General features: G+C 42.4%; 1 protein-coding gene across 6 annotated transcripts in view; it reads right to left on the reverse strand.

Annotated features, from left to right (window-relative positions):
- TAFA4 (TAFA chemokine like family member 4) overlaps positions 1 to 21,423 on the reverse strand; it is a 70,825-nt gene that overhangs the window by 27,262 nt on the left and 22,140 nt on the right. For 5 of the 6 annotated variants that reach the window (XM_019280165.3, XM_019280164.3, XM_039559264.1 and 2 more), the window contains 2 exons: positions 17,764 to 17,899; positions 14,605 to 14,720 (listed from right to left, as the gene is read on the reverse strand). In XM_019280165.3, the coding sequence (XP_019135710.2) occupies positions 14,605 to 14,720; positions 17,764 to 17,843 (196 nt within the window). In that variant the 5' untranslated portion in view covers positions 17,844 to 17,899. Of the gene's footprint in view, positions 1 to 14,604; positions 14,721 to 16,394; positions 16,520 to 17,763; positions 17,900 to 21,423 lie in introns of those variants that run through there. The other variant, XM_010390210.4, reaches the window with a different exon arrangement.

Raw genomic sequence — 21,423 nt, forward strand, 5'->3', positions numbered from 1 at the left:
GGAGGGACCCCAGCGTTGGGATCACAGTCTGCACTGACAACAGCCTCTGCTGGCCCAGCACTCTCAAAAATTATTGGGGAGTCAGTGACAGGTGGAGGAACTGTAAAATAACATCTGTCCTCCTCCTTTAGAACTTTCAGTCCTTCAGGATTAAGAGGTGTGTGAAATTCAAGGTGCACACATGGTTCCCCTTTAGGAAAGCACTGTGAAATAAAAGAGTCCCTAAATTCAGCAAATCACAACAATCTCCTGTTCTCTGCAGCAGTCCCAGTTCCATTTACTCTGAAGCATTTAATAATTAATTCAGAACATGCTGGACTACCAGACTGACATCATAATAAAAAAGAACAAACTAAAAAGGAACCAACTAAAGAAATAACTTGCTCAGGACAGAAAACAAAGTATTGTTCTTATCACCTGTAGCTAATCCCAACACTTGGAACAAGACACCAGCATCAGAATATACTTAACAGCAGCCTGTCTACACCGTTACAACTGCATAAATCATCTCTTGATTATACTGTATCATTTCTTAATGAATGTACAGGAGCAAATCCCTGTACACTTCAAAGCTGTGCCCTTAAAACTTCCAAACTCCACTAAAACTCCCCAATTTCATATGGATTATTTTATATGTCTGCCAGCTAGAGCTGTTCTGTCCTCTCCATGGATATTCCATCTTCTGTCACCTGGAGCATACACAGAACTCTCCCACAGGGTCAGACACAGATCTAGATTAATAATGGTAATGAAATATCTTCCCTGGGTGCCACAATTAACCCTAACTAAGGGACATCTTTATTTTTAAAAAATTCTCCTTCAAAGCAATTTTTTCCTTTAGGCTTTTAAGCCAACCAGATAAATCCAACAGCTCAGAGAGTCCTGTAAATCAAACAGCCCCAATTTCCATACTGCAGCATCAGATAATACATTCAGCCAGTGCTGGTGTTGATAAGTTTGAAACAGTTTTGTGTCACTGTATCTGCAAGCAACTTCAGAAGGAGGTGAACAAGTTGCAAAATCTTGTTTCATTCCAAGATTAAGGGCTATAACAGAGGTCAAGTCTGTACCAGCTCCAAGCTTGCATTTTTCTCTATATAGCAATTTTCCTTACTTCATTATCTCCATATTCTTGCCCAGAACCATCACAAGGACCTGTGGCTGGGATTAAGTCTCTTCTACATATACAAATGGAAATACTGTGGATTTACTGTTAATAATCCAGCACTTACAGCCCTGCTGTTCTAGGGAAATAGTCTGTTCTGATCTCAAATCTCCTGTTTGCAACAAACAACACTATCCTTATTGCAACCACTTAATGCCATATTCACACCCTAATAAATGCAAGTATTTTCTCTTAAACTGAGAACCACCTCCAAAGAAAGCAGGTGTGATATTTCCTAAAATATACCTTACTGTCATCTACAGTATCTACTAATTCACCAAGAACAACTAAAAAAATGCATTGACTTTCAGCATTTAGTTGCAAGACATCCAATGTTAAAAATTAAAAAGCTCTGTTCTGTTGACTGAAGTTCAGGCTCTACCTAGATACCCAAAATGTTACTGTAATTTGAATTTTAATTTTTGTGGGACTTTATCATATTGAAGAGAGAGTCTTAACTGTACAAATCTCTTTTCTCTCACAGTACAGAGTCCACACACAAATAGCTAGAAATTACAGCACTGACACTGAGGTGAACTGCCCACACTTTCATCCTAATAGATTGTTAGCCTTGGAGGTGAGCTGGATCTCATTTAAATACTGGCACACACATAAAGTATTGCAGGTCCAAGCACTCAGCATAAAATCATGACATTTGGTTATGACACATTTAGTTATTATGTACCTTTATAACATAAATGCTAAACGCCTCGATGCTATGCAAGATGTGCTACAATTTTTAAGAAACATAATTTACATTTTAAATAGATTCCAAAATTCAGATACTCCTTCTAACATGAACATACCAACATGAGGAATGTGGGACTGCTCAAGGTCAAACCTAATTACAAAGCCTGCTAAGCTGAAGATCATTTTTTTAGCAGTGGGAAATTAAATTATTTGTCAGTGCCGTCAGGCAGTAAATACCTGCCTGCTTTAATTGCTGTTGATACAGCCTAATAAAACTTAGAAAGGAAACGCTCAGGCTCAATTTCATTTCCCTTCCCAGGTCAAGTTCTGCCTGACAAGCAGCGGGCTGAGCTGGTCCCGGCTGCGGTGTGACCCGCACCAGGGACGTGTCCGCTCCTCGCCGGCTGACCTGGCCCCCGCTCTTGGAAAATCTGGAACACCCGCGCTCGGACACTGAGGAACGTAAAGACCGAGCTGTGCCTCCACTGGATACACAGAGGTAAATAAAAGATTAAGTAGGGAGAAAATCCCGTGAAAATCGGGAGAATGAGCTCTGAGCGGGAGCGTGGCGCTGCTCGGCCAGGAGCCTGCGGCTGCGGCGCTGCCGCCATCCAGCGGGGCGGCTCAGCACGGACCGCGGGCAGAGCCACGGACAGCGGGCAGAGCCACGGACGGACAGCGGGCAGAGCCACGGACCGACAGCGGGCAGAGCCACGGACCGACAGCGGGCAGAGCCACGGACGGACCGCGGGCAGAGCCACGGACGGACCGCGGGCAGAGCCACGGACCGACAGCGGGCAGAGCCACGGACCGACAGCGGGCAGAGCCACGGACGGACCGCGGGCAGAGCCACGGACGGACCGCGGGCAGAGCCACGGACCGACAGCGGGCAGAGCCACGGACGGACCGCGGGCAGAGCCACGGACGGACCGCGGGCAGAGCCACGGACAGCGGGCAGAGCCACGGACGGACCGCGGGCAGAGCCACGGACCGACAGCGGGCAGAGCCACGGACGGACCGCGGGCAGAGCCACGGACCGACCGCGGGCAGAGCCACGGACGGACCGCGGGCAGAGCCACGGACCGACAGCGGGCAGAGCCACGGACCGACCGCGGGCAGAGCCACGGACACCGAGCGCTCAGCTGAGCCACCGACACAGGGACACTCCTTCTGCACTTCGCTGCCAATGCCGAACAAGGCTAAAGTTTGCAGAGAAAGTAAAATAAAGCAGGCACTGAATTAGAAGCCGCTGTAAGAGTCTGCTCCTTCTGCCCTGACTCGTTCCTGTGCTGCCTGGGAAAACCACTCCATGGACTTGATCCACCTTGACCCTGCAGCTGTTTAGCTGTTTTAAGATGCTGGAGCTGACAGAGGAATGGTTACACGGAGCTTTGTAATGTGCTGGATCTTATCTATCTTTTACCAGCACAAATTTAAAGTCTTCAAATCTAGAATTTCATTGCAGTTAAAAATGGAAGTTCAGCACCTACCTTGCATAAACCCATTTGAAAAATCATACTGGCAGCTAATCTGCTGTGATAGGTATCTACATATCTTGTTAAATCTGGCCTTAAAAGCCTGTATCTGCCTTGTTTCGGCACTCAGGAGCTCAGAACATATGTAGAGCAAAATGAGACTTTGATATTCTGCTATCTACTTATCATCTCATAGATAACAAAGGGGCTCAGAATTTGTAAATGATAGCATAACATTTTCATTACCAACATCATTACTCGTGGATGATGAAGCAGAGACAGTGACAACAATTTAAAGCCAACTCAAATTGTCAGGGTACTGTCTACAGGACAATTTATGAAGAAGATAAATTTCTGATGCTTATAGGACTCTACAGCAAGACATCAGTGGTACAAACTCCTCCAAATCAAGGAGAATGGGAGGGCAGCAGAGGGCAAGTGGCCTGACTTGGGACCAGGAGAGAGGAAAGGACAAAGCTTTCCTCAGCAGTTTAGCTGAACAATGAGTACTCTGCTCTGTGAGATGCAGCTGAGACAGAGAAACAAGTGTCAATCCCTGTATTTTTCATACCTTCATATTTCCTGTAAAATTGCTACAAGAAACATAAAATTATAATTTAATTCACTTTTAATTTAACCCATAATTAAGTTCCACAACACAGACTTCTTCCAAAGAGCACCAGTGGTGTAGCAGTCAACAAAGAATGGGATGATGCTTTATTTTTGGTGTATGGGAGGAAACAGGTGAACTGTGATAAACATCACATACCAGTACTTGCTATTCAACTACACCATTGACAGAATAGGAGAATCATAATCCGTGTGTCATCTGGTTTGACTGCTGAGCCTACCTTTGACTATCTTGGGGTTTGTGTAGCAGTTGGAAAGCCCGACAGGTTGTCCTCCCTGTACAGTGAACCTCCCAGAAAAGCAGGGGTACAACCAGAATCCCTCCACTCTCCAGAAAGTCCTGGGTGCTGTAAATAACACTCTACTGGAGTCACAGGCAAAAGCCAGAGCTCCCCTGTGATCACAGGCTGTACATTGCACCCAGGCACCAAATCAGCTTTTACAGAGAATCTGCAAGTGTATCCGCATTTATTTGCTGCCGTATGTTCAGTTCAGTCTGAGTGAGACACCTAACCCAGGAACCTCTCAGTGCTTAATTTCAGGAGGACTCATTTAGGATAGTTGTGTTCTGTCAGTAAACAGATGTCCTTGATTTGCCTCTACACCAAAACAGAACAAGCCCGCTTACCTGTTAAAAAAGTTAACTGGAGCATTAAAACCCTAGTAATTCACACACCCATACAAACATTGCAGAGACAAGGCTTGTACAGTACATAACATGAAGAGTAATCTCAGCTTTTGCACATTTCTAACATGTTACTTAACTGCATTTTAAACTTTAGCACTTGCTTGGATACAGGACAGCAGATTTTAATGAAAATGTACAATATATTATTTGATTCTAGTCAAGAGGTTACATAATCATTAGTGCAAACCTATTTCTCTCCCTCTCATTTCATCATACAGAAATTTAAATGTGATTCTTGAATTTCAATTGGCTTATCAAGTGCTCAGTGACATCATGAGATCCTGTCTCCACTGAAAGGGATTTCTGCCTTTCTTCTTCCTTGAAGACTCACGTCCTGTTCACTCTATCATCCAGCCCTTTCATAAAGCCGACAGCTTAAGTCATCAGATTTATGCAAAAAAGACTAAATAGCTCTCATTGCCCCAGAGAGCACTTTGCAATTGGATGCTGTTTTAACACACACTCTTACTGAAGCACAGGGTGTATCCTTGTGATTTTCATACTGATTTCTTTTTATACTCAGAATTTCTCTGTTTAATGCTTTATTTACAGAGTGTGAGAACGTCAATGACCCCTTCTCTGCTGGAGGTCAGTACCTGCTGCCTCTCAACTCCCGGTACCTTGATGTTACCTGTGCTTCACACTGCATGAAACAAGAGTCAGCCAATGGGTACACAATGCCTGTGCTCTCACCTCAGACAGAAAGACCTCATTTCTTCTCTCCCTATCCCCACAGCCAAGTAGCAAACCAGTTCCTACTCACCATGCTAACATAAGAGTAGTGGCAATTAGCAATATCCACTCCCTCAGTACAATCAGCTGCTGAGGCTGCCACAAACCAAACATCTTTCCATGGCTTGTCCCCTGACTGAATTCATCATTTCACAACAGGCAGTTTTCCCTTGGTCAAGGAATGACCCTGGTAATAATATTTATTATCTAACAGATCTCAGACTGAAAGGTCATGTCATATTTCACAAAAAAATGTAGTGAGCAAAACCTAATAAATAAGAATAAACGTCCTTTCTTTGCAGTGCCTTTTGACCAACTCAGCTAACAGACTCTGGACCAAGAAACGCTGGAAATAATTTTGGGAAGGAGCTCACCAGTCCCTTGCCAGCTCTGACAGGTGTGAACCTTTGCTGGCCAGCACAGTGCAGTGATGGTATTTCAGTGTCTTGTTTGCATAAATTGCAGCCCAGCCACCAAGTCCCAGGCAAGGCAATCTAAACCTGACCTCTGGCTCTCTTCTGCAGCTGAGACCTGTTTGCTTCCAGGACATGGAAGTGTTCACCATGCACACGAGTGCTTCATCCCCAATCTCTTAAATGAGAATAATCACACTTCCTCTGTAGAGCAGTTCATGTTGCTGACAAACACTTTATTGCTTTGATTTGGCTGCCAGAGGAGTTACTCCAGCAGATCCCTGTTTATTTAGGCTGCAGAATTTGGTGCAAAGACCTCCTTTTTTAGGGAGAGACAATACAGAGAAAATGCTGAATCACCTTTATCCCCCTGATAAACTGGGCCTTCTGCAGCCACAGTTCTTTTTAATGCTGCTTTGACGCTGGTCGTGCTACAGCCAAAAGAAAAATGGAAATGCTTTTGCAAAAAACCCTACTCAGGTTTTGGGTTTGATCCAGAATTAAGTCAATCCAAATCCCTTGATAGTGGGGAAGGGTCAGGAAAACTCTTTCACAGTCAGTGCTGGATTAGATTTGTTGCCCCAGAAGAGGACATGTTTTCAGAGTAAACTCTCCTTTCTCTCTAGCTTGGCACAAACTACCATGTGATACAGTCTGATAAAAGGATGTTTCATTACATTAGCATAGCAGACTTATTTGTCAGTTGTAGACTAATTATCTAGGCTCCTTGTTTGGGGACTGTGTCATCCCTTGCAGCAAATTGCATTTTGCTGAGGGCAGCAATTTTACTCCATTTCTAGAGAATGTCAACACAAAGTTGTGGGGTCTTTTGTACTTCCAATAAAATATTAAAAATAGCGGGGGGGGAGGGGGGGGAGAAAAACAGCCCATCTGTCACAGTATTTCTGAATGAAATGTCAAAATATTGCCTTTTTCTATGTAGTTCAAACAACAAACAACATTGAACATAGGTCTGATAATAAAATCCACTATATTGCCTCCATATTTCTGAAACTTGGAAGCAGAACAAAAGCTGAAAAATTAACTCTATGCTAGTAAATTATTAAACTCTATTATCAGCAGCCATTCCTAAAAACAGACAACAGCATTGGACACCCAGCCAAGCAAGTGAAAATCCTAAAGAGCAACTTGCGGAGCAATCAGGCTTGTTTTTAAGCAACATGCATTTAGAAACACTGAAAATAAAATTATCAGCTACATTTTTTTCCTCAGTGACACAAGAGTACTAACTCCAACAGGGTGCACGTAGAGAGAACAGCAAAGACCTCTTTCTACATTCAAACTCTTAGATGAGAAATTTCAGTTGACTTAGTTTTGTTGGGTTTTTTTTTTTGTTTTGCTTTATTTTTTCCAGTTGGAAGAATACCAGCATCTGCTGAAAGGACTCAGCAGACAGAAATCATTAGCATAGCCACAATTCATGCCAAATACTCATGTTCCTGGGGTGAGTTAAGCCCACTGACATCACTCGCTCTTTTCTCAAATTATACTCGGACTCAATTTTAGTATTTTCAGTAAATGATGTTTTCTATAGACAAATCTGAGAAAACTTAGGAGTAGCAACGTCAGTGATGACACAGTCTTAACATCTTCCTGTTTGATCTCCTCTGAAAAAGGCATCTCCTCAACATGGCAAGTCAGGAGAGACTTCATGTGCCAGTCAGAGACAATCCAGGGACACCATAAGGCAGGAAGGTCAGTGTCTGCTCTCTATCAGCCTTATTTCCTGTTATGTAGAGGGAAATCTCCTGAGAAAATAAAGGAAGCTGTAGAAGAAGGGATATACAGAGCACAAAAGATGCTTTAAGGTTTTACATCCAATCTGAAAATAAAATGAACCCAAAAACTACCTTGGTACATTTAGATTTTTGCTTTACAATCACTTACAATTTCATTTTTGCTATCAGGCAAAACCAGCCAACATGATGCAACACCCTACAAACAGCTGTTAACTCACCCCTGGTCTACTAAACACAGATCCTGCCATTTCACCCCAGCTAATTTGCAACAGTTTGTGCAAAAAAAGACACCTAAAGAAAACTGCTTATTCCAAAATATTCACTGCATCTTAAGATGCTACTTGAAGGAAACACAGCTATAAACAGAACTGGTATCAGGAAGATGCAAGCAGGAAACAAAGCTAAGTGAAATCCTACCTCCCACTTACCTGGTCATTACTTCTCAAAACAACAACATAAATGAAAACACCAGAGACCATTGGACTGCAAGGCATATGGATGATGTCCATAAGGGGGGCGGGGGGGGAAAGGTGGAAATAATGAAAGGAAATAAATAAATAAATAAAGGCAAACCAAACACTTAAGCAACAGAACTGTTGATCCTAGAATTTTCCACTCATAACTTCTGGCATTTCTGGAGGTATTGTTAAAGATTATCACCCTGGAAGATAATGAATGTCCGGTGTAACTTCCATCTCCAGTGTGATGATGAGAGATTACCCTGCTGAAGCCTACAAGACATCTTTAATCTCCTGATTTAGAATCCATTGTCCGCTATCAGTTGTCACTCTCCTGAAGGAATGCAAGAATGCTGCCAAACACTGAAAAACAGACAGCTGCAGCAAAGGGCTACCAGCAGCAATCCTGAGGTGCTCTGCCAACAAAACACTTAAATGTTAGTAAAAAAAAAAAAATTCCATCTCCAGGTTCTTCCATTATTAATTAAACATTTTCTAGTTTCCAAGAAGAAATGCTTGCTCAAACATGTCCTTGAAGCCAGGTACATCAACACCAGAAACTTTCAAAGTTAAACTCAAGGGGCAGCTCTCTGGAGGAGAGAACACTGTGCTTGGCACAAGAGCAGAGCTGGGCACTTCTTGGAGTCTGAGTGGACCAGGCACAGGTGGGGCATGTTTGATGCTACAGCCAAGGATGACAACAGATCTCCTGCTCTTAAGTACAAGGTGAATATTTCGTACCCACCCACAGCCAAGTGGGCAAATGAAAGCCAACATGCAGGATCAGCCTGCCTCTGAACCACCCTTCACCAGTAGCACAGACAAAACCAGACAGCCTAAATCACCAAATCAACAGAAACTGCTGTCCATTTCCATGGATGTTTATTCAAGCCTGTGCAGCCACTCGTTTGGGATGAAAGGCCTTACAATTATGTTGTAATGGGACTTTAAGTTTGGGACAGGCTCTGCACTGCTATCACAATTAATGTAACAGAAAGGCTGTGGCAGTGTGCCCCAGCCAGTGAGCACAGACCTGGGGATCAATAGCAGAACAGGTCCTAAAACAGTTTCCATCCTTCAAAATGGCAGTGATTGCCATACACTGAATGGTGAATTCTGTGAGAATGACTGGTTTAAGCTTTAATAAAATCATAACTATGAAGTTTACCTTTTCTGCTGAGACATATCCGGAGTAGGCTGGAAACTAAATCACAGAAGAATCACAAACTCCCACTTCAGTGGGGTCACAACTTCATCTTAGGCAGGTCTTTTAATCATTTGAGAGCAAGGAACTCAATGCAAGTCCTTTACATCTCAATCTCTTGCCTTTATCACTCTGGCATCCATCCTCCCAAGGACTCAGCGAGTTGACCTCCATGTAAACCCAGAACAGAGCACGTGCCGCTTTTTGTTGCATCACTTCACTCAATGAACACCAAGGACAAGATCTTTTCCAATCTATTTGTGGATTTACACTTATCCAACCATTTATTTCTCACATTAGCACAAGACTATCCATTTAAAATGCAATTTTTTTTTCTGTTATCAGTTCTAAGTATGGCAGAAGTAGATTTAAAAGAAAAGACACAGAGTAAAGAAAGCTTTCCTGGTTAGAATTTTGGTCAATGGAATATAAAGATTATCATTTACTGCAGATGGCAGCTATGTAAAAAACACGATGCTGTCAATGTAAAATTAATAAAATAAAGACAGTATTTTCACAAGCTTTCCCCAATGGCTTTAAAATAAGGTCACTTTGATACTGCAGGAAAGAGCTTGGTTTCAGCCTCCTGCTCTACAGTTTGACACACTGGGTTTGGCCATTTGTATTAACTGAGGCTCTGTCTTCTTTTTATTACAGAATTTCCCCCCACACTTTTGAAACAATGGCATTTGATACATAAACCTGCACATTTACCAGTTTGTCTGTAATTCTCCTCCTCCCACCCCTCGAGTGCCAGGAATACACAAATCTTTTCATATGCAACCACATTCCACGCAGTTAAAGCTACCTTCATGGAAAATGACACCAGGAGCTACCTTTTACCCTATAAAAGAGTAAATCAACACCGAATTGTTACTTATTGGTAACATAGCTATGCATCTAATTTGAAGTCATTGTCAAAATCTGTCACATGTATTAAAAGTTCTCATTGTTATTTAAGGAAAAAAATAAAGAAGGAAAGTAAGAAATACTTCTTATGCTTTTTTCTCCTCAAAAATAAATATACCAGCAAACTTCACACAGAGAATTCTGCTCCTTTTAGTCTTAAAGGAAACCTATTTCTCAACTGAATTGCTTTTCCTACCTTATTACTTGAAGAGATTACAGTCAGGGCTGTATATTGTAGCTCCCCTATATTTAGAAGCTGGGTAATAAACCACATAAATAGCACACTGAATAAAACATTAAGACATAAAAGGAGTTAAATAGAACAAAGGGCTAAAGCTTATTGTGCAGTAACCATGTCTGACCCATTGAAATACAACGGACTCATAATTCTAGTTAGCAAAATGCAGAGTTGGGATTTAGATCAGGAGGAAGCCGGCGGTGGCTGAGTGCTGGAGTCCCTTCCACAGCCTTGCAGGGCCCTCTGGTGGAAATGGGAATCCATCCCATGGCTGCCCGACAGCACTGCCAGGAAAAATTATGATTCGACCCCAAAATAAGGGGAGAACAAGAAGACTGGGTTTTCACTGTTTTCTTGAAAGCAGCAATGTTTCTAATACAAAGCTGCATTTTTCAGCTCTCCTATAAGAAGATTAAATCCTGGAGCTTGTGTAAGTAAAGAATTTTTCCTCTGACTCCAGTGGGGACAGAGCCTGTCCATAAAGCCCTGAGAGTAGAGAAAAAAATTCCTTAAAGTTGTGAAAAACTGAAAGTGATGTGGAACATTCCACTCAAAAATTTAGACCCTTCAGCAAAGCTGGAAGCATTTCAGGTGAGGATCATCACATAAAACAGTCTGAAAAAGCTGAGCTGCACCAGTAATTCATGGCAGAAGCTGCTCAGCTGGCTGTACCAGCTCAGGGTCTGCAGGGCCAGCCCTCACACGAGCTGACCTGACAAAGTGTCTTGTCAATGCTTCTTCATTTGTGACTTAGAGCAGTGAGGTGGAAACAAATCTTTTCTGGTACTAAATGTATGCTGCTTCATCCAGCACAGCATGGAATTGATCATTATATCGGTATTAGGTACTCAAGAGCCTGAAATACTGCCCAGTTTTAAAAAAAAAAAAAAAAAAAAGTAAAATTGGTGCTTATGCTTCCCTTAGCTATTGTCAGGGCAAAAGAGAAACTCTTCAGAAGGGTGTTCACAGCAACAAAGTCCTATGAACTTTCTCACGTGTCTTCTCCACACAGATATACAAAGAGGATGCTGAAATAATCTGCACAAGCAGCATCTTCAGTGATCTAATGGTGATGAGAAGGAACATTTCTCCCCTACCTTTTGGCACTGGCAGTCAAAGCCATTACAGTGGTCCAATGAAAAAGGAGGCTGCGGCCTCCAGGCTGGATTCAAATTGCTCCAAAGCAATAGCAGGATTGGCTTGCAGGATTGAACAGTCTCTCCCCTGACAGGTATTTGATGGTGGTGAATATTTCACAGAGCAAAAGAAAGAACCAGGTCTGTCTTACGCTTTATTACAGCGAAGAGCCCTCCATTGTCAAAGGGACTGCTCAATGCCATTCTCTCCCACTTTTCAGGAGCAGGATGGCTATTGAGTCTGTAAGATCCAGTCTCTGTTCCTGCCTGAATAGGGCAGACAGCTATCAAATGTCATTCTTTCAGGCACCATCTAGCATAACCTAGGTCAATAATTGTCTCTTCCCAGATTAGGCTCCTTAAAAATGGCAGTAATTTGAAAAGAAAAAGTCGATTCCCACTTTTCATCTTAAATTCTCTTGTCTGCTCTTAGTTAATAAAGTTCCTTAGCTGTAGTGAATACACATATATTTAAAGGTGCTAATCATGTCAAGTACATCATTTGAAACACACTGATTGTCAGGAGCAGACACAACCTGTTCTTAAAAACCAGCTCCTCTCAAAGCATCCCTGGGCACCTCATGCCTCCCAGCTCAGCAGGTACCTGTCAGGTTACAGCTGCAGGACCTAAGGGACACAGGACAAAGCCTTTGCTGAACCCAAAGCTTGGATTCATCCCTCTAATGTGCTTCAGGACATTTTACTTTGAAAAATGTGAATGTTGCCTATTGACTGCAAAAATTTTATCTCAATTGCTATCCAAGAACATGCTGATTTGTATGAAATAAATGAGACTAATTATTTGCTTTCCACAAAACAGGCTCTGCTTAAAGCTCTGAATTATCTGCTTTCCTGATGAACAAGGCAGCACCTTGCTCACACAATAGATTCCATCTGAGGTTTGATTATCCATTAGAAGGTCAATCTATATGTTGTGTTAAACAGCAAAGATAAGATGAGGCTGGGAAATGCAGGCCCCTGGAGGAGAGCCCCCCAAACCCTCTATATCCTCTGTGGTGCCAAGAGTCTGATGTAGGGAGTTGCAGAATCAAAGATGGGGTGGCTGCTTCATCTACCACATGGAATCAAAGTGGGATGGGGGTCACTTCAGTGTACATGGAGGAAAACTCACATTTGGGGAAGAACAAGACACCACAGTCTAAAAATGTGCATGGAGGCTCCAGCTTCAAGGGTGTCCATTTGAAAAAGAGCTCCACAGTCAGACCAAACTATTCATGAGGAACAGAACCTTCTTTTCACTCACCAGAGAAATCACAGTGCACAAATATGCTTCAAGTCAAGCAACTTGACTGTTTTTGTGGTACCTCTTTGATAGGGTGGAAAGAATTCCTGGTGTCAATTTGAGGTATGTCCTCAAGCATTCTGAAATTTTATGTAAAAAGTATTGTCCTAATTTACATAATACACTGTGTTCATCACACAAGCCCACAACACAAGATCACTGCTGCCTTATTACAGGTATTTCCCTGAGGTACACAGGCGAAGTGCATCTCGAAAGGACAAAAACAACATTTCTTCTTACAAGACCGCTCCCCAAATGGCAAAAGCCGCAGAAGGCTGTTGTCCAGGTTTTTCTTCAGAGTAGGCTCTAAAATGCTCTGCTGTTAACTTGTGATTGTGCATAGACCCCCTTCTTCCTCACTGAAGTGATAAAACTGATTCCCAGAACAAAGCAGCAACATGGTCCATCCTCCAACACTGCAATCACTGGAATCACTCCACAGGCTTTTGCTTCAAAGTGCAGTTATTCTCCATAAACGCTGACTGTATTTTACAGCAAACATGAGTGTTGCACAGCCAGGGAAAGCAGAGCAGCACCATTCCAGATGTTATGGGGAAGGCAAGGAGGAGGGTTTGTAGCTCTCAGAGACACAGCAGCTACCTGCAAGTCAGTCAGTCCTGCTTGCCGGTTCTGAAGATATTTTGGTGAGCACAGGAGGAGCCTTCAGCTCCTACCTAGACAACCACTGGAAGCAGTCCGGAAAGAGATCAATAGTTTGTCTCTTCTGGAGGATGGAGCCTCTACCAAATGCATCCCCACTTCCCAGCCCTGAGGGGAGTGGATGCTAACATTAGACCTGGACCCACAAGAGTCTGACTCAGAGCTAAGAACATTGCATATGGATTTGAGGCCTAACACCTAATTTAAGAATAAGGCCACATCACAAAGAGCAACACTTGCAGAAATCCCCAAGCCAGCATGAAGCTGACTATGGTGCTGACAACACAGACCCATCATGGAGTTTGCAGCCAGACTTTTGGCCTCTCCTGAAAGCAGCACTGACAGGTGGCATTTTGTTACCTTAGCTCACTCTCTAGTGGGATCAAAGGTGGCACAGTCTTAGCACAGCTATCCCATTTTATTTAGGACTTGCACAAATACCTTTGCATTAGCACTGGTACATCTTTATTCCTTTCTGCTTTGTCTGCATAATCCTACCAGAGATGTTGCTACAGAGATCCAGTCTGGAAGTCAACCCGGCTTTGTTCTGGGCTTTTTCTATCATTTATAATATGATAGCACATCGTGCCTGGTAGATATTTCCCTACTACAATAGTACATCCCCTCAAATGCAGGATCTTTTTTTGCCTCATTATGCCAGTTAGGAAAAGAAGGGGGGGGATCAGCAGATGATCACAGGTCAGAATTTGTGTTAGTCAGTGAAAGAACTGGCTAACATGAGTCTGAGGGCTTCGATTTATTGCCCACCAAAGCAAATGATACCATTGTAAAGTCAGTTGATAATGACAGGACTAAGAGGGTGAAGATAAAGATACATCTCAGAATGTCTTTGGATAAGGATAAAGCAAAATGACACAAACAAATCCCAAAGTCCTAGTGGTCATGAAGTCACTCCAAAAACCCCCTGGCGAGCTTTAGTACATAAAATTACTAGAGAAAAGCCATGAAAATTTACAATAACTCTTTTTTTTCTTGGTGGCGGTGTATTTTTAACCTATTGCACTGATTATAACATGCTGTCAACAGCCTCATCAATTATCCATTGCTAGAAAGTGGGCTCTAACATGCTGCAAGTGGTATTAATTGGTCTCAGTAGCACATAATGAGTTTAAAAGCTCCTACCTGTGTGCCCCCGGGGATGGTGACTAGAGGCGGACAACAATTTACAGCAGACCATTAACACATAGACCAGAAAGAGCCAGTCAGACAGAAGCATTGATTTGGCACAGAATCTCATCCTGGAGGCAGAAAAGGAAGCAGTTGAGTGAAAGAACAATGTGAGTAGGGAATAACATAAAAACGATGTGGGGAAGGAAAAGCTGAAAGGACGCTGAAGAATAACTAATGCATTTATTACAAGGCAACATTCACAAAATCAACTTCATGATTTGGTTGGGATCAACTCTTTGTAAAGAGTTTTTATAATTAGATAATATATATAATATAATTTTATAATTAGAAGCAATGTCTGTCACACATCATATTACCCACAAACACATATTTATAATAACACATTATGAGTGCAATACAGTTCTATGAATAAGAGATAAAGGATGAGTTCTTTTGTCTATTATTAAGAACCAGCCACTCTCAAATTTAAATATACATATTTATGAGTTGTGCTACTATTTTTAAACTGCACCTCCCCCAATGATAGAAAATAAATGTAATCTTTACTTAACACTTCTCAGGACATATTTACTAAAGCTACCAACTCCCCTGCAGCCATGCACAGAAATTGGCTGGGTCTCCCAAACACACAATATCTGGGAGATTTCCTGGAGATCAGCAGGTTTGCTGAGGATAAGACACTCATGAAACAGGACCTCAGTCAAATATGCAAGGACTCACTTCTCTGCCAGGATGTTGGAAACTGCATCTCAGAAAACAGTTGCTCTAAAGAAGGTGTTATTACTCTTATTCATGTGATTCTTAGAACTAAGATCGCAAATCCTCAGTAATTTTTCTGCAAATATCTACAATTAAATCCCTCAACAGCTTATGTTATGCCATTCATCATATAGAAAGGGAATCTAATCATCTTTTTAAACTCAGTTATGATGATTTATTGCTTGCATGATACATAAATGGGTGTTATGTAGCTGAACCCTTAGATACTGTGTTCCATGCTTTCAGAAAATTCTGCAAGCAGGAATACATCAAATTAATTAAAGGCAATTTATAGATTTGCATAAATTGAATCAAATACTGTTTTCATGGCAGTGACGTTAGTCTGCAGTTAATCAGCACGCTGGGATTTGGGCAAGCCTATCACGAGTTTATTTGCACCAAAAGGTCCTTTGGGAACTACTCCCCTCTGCAGATTCTAGTTCTGAGTCTTCCAAGTATTTTCTAAAAAAAAATTACCTATATATCTTGAAAATACCTAAGACTACTCAGCTAACCCAATGCTCAAGTGCTGAAGAGATAAGTTTAAAACAAAAAAATCCCAAGCAACACGTGCCTTAGACAGCTCTACTGTCACAACCAGGTGACACACTTGGATGTTGTTTAAATTTGATAAACATCTACAAATTAAACCAAAACAGAGGCCATGTTTTCCCATTTTAAATTGCTTGCATAATTTCCCTTTTTACACTTTGCAAAACAACATTTTTTCTCTAATTGTAAATGTTGGTAGAGCCTAAAAAAAAAAAAAATATACTTATTAATATCAAAAGTTAAGAGATGAGAAGCTTGCTGCATGTAAATATATTTTAGCAACAAATACTGGTTTACGTTTGAGAAAGAAATACATTGGTGTAAACCCCCGCACCTTCAGCCTACAAACTTTATTAAAATTTACACAAATATTGCAGAAAAAAATAGCTCACCACATCCACAGATTTCAGAAAATGAAAATTATATGTAAAAGAAGCCACAATTTAAGGGCTGTTTTGGTAAAATAGTACCTTTTCTGGCTTTAAGAAGATGCTCTGGTTTGTACACAATATGTTGCCACCCTGAATACAGGAACAATCACCCTGATGGCCTTCTACAGCTGTATACAGGAGCCTTCTGTGAGCATGCATCAAGCCTAGAAGATAAAGACATCACTGCTCCTCACCTACCCTATGAGTACGCTCTTCTGGAGCGCTCCCAGGTTAATTCAGAGCAGCTGAACCTAATTCACCTCTTGCATCCAGCTGAACCACATAATGCCCCTGCAGCTAATGGGATTGAGTCACTGTGAAACCAGCATAAATGTTATTATTGCTGTTGATCCAGCATTAGCCTAACTGCCTGGTAAGTTCTGAAATCAGTGTGTCAGAATTTCAGATTTTGGTCATCCAAATCTTTCCCACATCGCTGAACCCCTTTTTTTTCAGGAGAGAGCTGAATTTAACCTTAGTTTTCTTGGTCTCTCCATGAGAAACACACAGTTTACAGCTCATGCACCAGTTATCACTGAATACAATGTCATCATCTGCTCAGCTTCCAATCCCATCCCTCTATTGCTCCGAATGCAAACACTTGGATGCAACCCAAGTATCAGTGGAGATCCCAGCTCTGGTGTCACTCTGATATATCACCAGGAAGACAGAAACCTTCCTCCAGGCTTCCTGAGGTGTGGCAGAAAGCTGGATTTAACCCATAGAATTAAATATCCCAGACCAGGCATTTTCAGCATGCTGTTTCTCGTAGGAGTTGATTGAAGAGGCAGGTGTGATGACGGACAGGTCCCAAATCATGCATCACGCACTCAACAGCTGCTATTTCAGCTCTTAAGTGGACCCAGGTGTTCCCACTGTTCCCAGTGCAGGAACAAAACTGGTCTCGGTGGAAAGGGTCATGTACTGACCTATTTTCAAAAGATTTCCCCAGCTGAGTTTGACTCTTTTGAGATATTAAACAAGCAATGTGAAACCAGGGCTCATCAGATTAACAGGGTAACCTTAGTCCAGTGTAAGAATGTTCAAATCCAGGAATGAATGTATTACAACAAAGCATCCACTTGGTCATACCCAAACTGAAAGGCTGCTAAAAGCATCCAGCACCATCCAGGTGACACATTTGCAGACTTCAGTCTGCCTTGCAGGTAGACAGGATGCAAGTTTTCAGCCTGCTGATGTAAAGAACTACAAGAGGATCTTTGAAAAGGCAGGGAAAAAATGAAATTTGGCAGACAGATGCAGCAAGGGGTGCTGAGCCCTTCAGCGTCAGTGGGCTGCCGCTTTCAGAAATGTCAAGCCTTCACTCTCTATTGGATTCAAGTGGATATTGTTGCTAACCAGAACAGTGAATCTTCAGTGTCATTTGAAAGATAAAAAGTGCTCTTACCTTGGGGACTTTGCAAGAATTTTGTTCCAGTCAAACACAATTATTTCAGTGTGTTTTTCATAGTTATTCCAGATTCCCATTTGCGGCAGCAAATAAACCTTTCTGCATCTCAGAATTTTTCCTTCACTTCGGGGACCTAGAAAGAAAGCCACATTACACTGCAATTAACATCTGGAATGGTGCTGTAAAATACGTCTGTGTTACCAAAATCTTAGTTTCACAGTGCCATCTACAGGGCAATCTGGGGCAAAAGGCAGCAGTTGTACTGCTCTTTTCTTTCTGAGAACACAGAGAAGCTGTGGTGAGGCAGCTCTGAGATATCAGTGCATTAAGCAAAGGCAGAGTTTGCTGTACTAGGAGTTGCAAACAGAGTGTGTGCAGCTCACTGGGGCCCTATCACCACGTGCCCTCTCACCACCCAGCTGGGAAAGCTGGAAGGTCTAAGACTGCACCATAGTGCAAACACATTGCCACATGGTTCCATGAAGCCTCCAACAGTTTGAACCAGAGATTATTACAGAGAGTGGGAAAAATCTGTCATTGTCTTCGTAAAGATTTGGCCCAGGCCCTGGAGCCTGCCTCAGGAGCAGAGGGTCACATCCACAGGAGTGTGTCTGGGATTATGCATTACTGCACCCTCTGACCCTGCTGCCTCTCCTCGCTTTCAGCATCACCTCTCACACCCAGCCCACCTACAGCCAGGAGTTACACTTTGAAATCTCCACATGGAAACACTTTTGCAGCAGCACTGACACACATTCCACAGAAAAACGAGCTCAAAATCTCCATTTTATAGACATTCAAGCTTCTTTGCTTTTGCTGTTTATATTTGTTCTCTCACTTCCATCCCTGGGCACAACTTGACCTTCTGCTATTGAAAACATGACACAGAGGAATTTGTGAGAGTAATAACAATGTGGTCTTCACCTACAGAGTGATCACAAAAACCTTTCTCATCCCCCATTCTTTTCATTTCACTCTTCCTTGGATCAATTAGAAATTTGCTTTTAAGGAACACAAAATTACACCACCACACTGGAGGGCAGACTATGTCTGGGGTCATAAAAGTACACAGGCAGACACCTTTCAGCAGCTCAGGACAGGAAAGCCCCTGGCTCAACACACTTGCAGAATCACAGAACCTTCCAATCACAGGCTGGAAGGGACCTTAAAGCTCATCTTGTTCCAAACCACTGCCATGGGCAAGGACACCTTCCACTAGACCAGGTTGCTCAAAGCCCCATCCAACCTGGCCTTAACAGCTCCTTTTTGTTCAGAATGCCATGAGAAAATAGAGTAATTGCTGGAATTAAAGAGGCACCAGGCCAGCAATCTATAATTAATCACATTTTACTCTCTTTGCTTTCCAAGGTGGAGTTCCAGGGTGAGCCAAAATCAGCGGTTCTATCAAATCAGCAGTGAAAATCAAAACAAAATGTAGGCAAAGAGTTGTCTTAAGAAAAAGCACTACCATCCTGTATTAATCCTTTCTTCCACAAATACACATAAAATAAAAAATAAAAATAAAAAACCAGTGTGCCTCAAAAGGCCTATTAAGAAGAAGCAAACAAACAGGATTTTCAATATAGCATTGACTGACTGAAATGGTTATGTGCTACATTTTTACCCATTTCATAATAGGACAGGTAGATAAATATATTCTTACAGTGCTCCTGTAGAAATCAATACTGCAATACACTAACTTGGGTTTTAGTGCTTATCTGTTCCATAATTTTTATTAGAGAGGAAAATAAAACCCTGTGCAGATGCATCTACAGGTAAATACAAACATCAGTGCAACCTGTTCTGTAAACATGTGTTAAACACTGGTAAAAGGCAAGGGAGTATTGATTAGCCCAACTCATTCTAATTAAGTGGATGCAGCAAAAGTGACAGATGATACATCCACCTGCATATCTCCAGGTCTTCTGATGCCTTCCAGGCAGTGATATTTCTTTAAAAAATAGAGTTGTGTGAGGTGACATTAAGGCACACTCGTGAAACCAGCTTCAGCTGGTTTATGTCAATAAAGGAGACAGATCAGAACAGAAACAAGAGGCTCACCTCGTTAATAACTGTAAAAGGAATTCCAGCCTTTTCATGGCAAAAGCATGCTTTGTGTGTGTTTTGTGAACAGTGGGTTTAACTGCTGGCCCCTGTCTTGGCTCAGGGTGACACATGACTTTGGAAAACAGAGCTGCTTGTTTATTTTTATGCAATGAGCTCTAGCCAGTGAGCAGCTGAACCCCACCTCCATCTCCAGCGAAGGTACAGAAAAGAAGGAAGAGGGAATGGGAGAGGGGAAGGGCTCAATTTTCAGTATTTATGCATGGACTGGCCATGAGCAACTCCTGCTTTGCACGAGTTCCCCAGAGGCTACACCACTCCCCTGTGTCAGTATGTAGGGCAAATGAAGATTGTGGGTTCTGGGATCTGCAGGGAATTGCAATGGTCAGGTCTGCTGTGCCTCAGTCCCAGCACAGTCTGTTCTCTGTGCCTCTGCACTCCAGGAAAATGGTATAAACAGCATTTCCCTGTACCAGGGAAGTGTGTCAAGAACAGAAACAATAAAGGTCTAAAGTTATTTGAAAACTGTATAGGCACTGTGTAATTCCTTTGACAGATGGAATAAGATAACATTTTAAATTAGGTGCATTTCCTACCAATATTTACATGTTGTAAAATGCTTCTTATGGCTACTTTCTGCAAAGAATAAATTACTAAACCATTTTATGCCATCTTTTATAATAAGCTATTAAATAATTTACAAAACCTCCTTTCATTAAATATTTAAAAGGCCTTAATTTCTCCATTCTAAATAATTCCTCACTTAAAATACAGCTGTGCATCCCTTAAAGACTCCTCTTGTGTGAAGTAAGGGTGAGAAGGAAAGAAATTTGGGGGCCATATCCTGTTCAGGGGGTTTGCCAGCCTGACTTTAACCCCATTGTCAGCCTGGTTAAACTCTTATCTCCTACTGAATAAAGGACAAAGGGAAACAAAGAGGAAATACAGCAATATCTGACATTTCTTAGAAGAGGGGGGAAAAGATCTAGTCAGGTCACTGTGTGTATTTGAAAATTGCTGCTGTGTGAGGGGAGCTAGAGACAAAAGAGAGAGCTAAAGCAAACACCTACACACTGGCTGACAAACCCAGAGCCCCATTTTGGGGCTAAATCACTATAAACAGGGGAGCAATTCAGTGACAGTACTTGAAGGGGGCTTATAATAAAGAGAAAGCAACTTTTTACACAGGCAGGCAGGCAGTGATAGGACAAGGGGGACAGGTTTTAAATGAAGAAAGCAGAGATTTATACTAGATGTTGTATAAAAGATTTTCCCCTTGAGGGCGGGGAGGCCCTGGCACAGGGTGCCCAGAGAAGCTGGGGCTGCCCCTGGATCCCTAGAAGTGTCCAAAGTCAGGCTGGACGGGGCTTGGAGCAACCTGGGATAGCGGAAGGTGTCCCTGCCCACGGCTCCTTAAGGCCCCTTCCAGCCCAAACCATTCCCGGCTGTGCGCTGATATCGCTCCCCGGCACGGGGCAGCTCCAGGACGGCGGGCGGGTGAGCGCTGCTCCAAATCGCGGTGCGGAGGCCGACCCCGGAGCTTCCCAAAGGATCCCGGAGCTTCCCAAGGGACCCCGGAGCTTCCCAAAGGAT

The sequence above is a fragment of the Corvus cornix genome, chromosome 12 (genome assembly GCF_000738735.6).
Source record: "Corvus cornix cornix isolate S_Up_H32 chromosome 12, ASM73873v5, whole genome shotgun sequence".
NCBI classification, from domain to species: domain Eukaryota; kingdom Metazoa; phylum Chordata; class Aves; order Passeriformes; family Corvidae; genus Corvus; species Corvus cornix.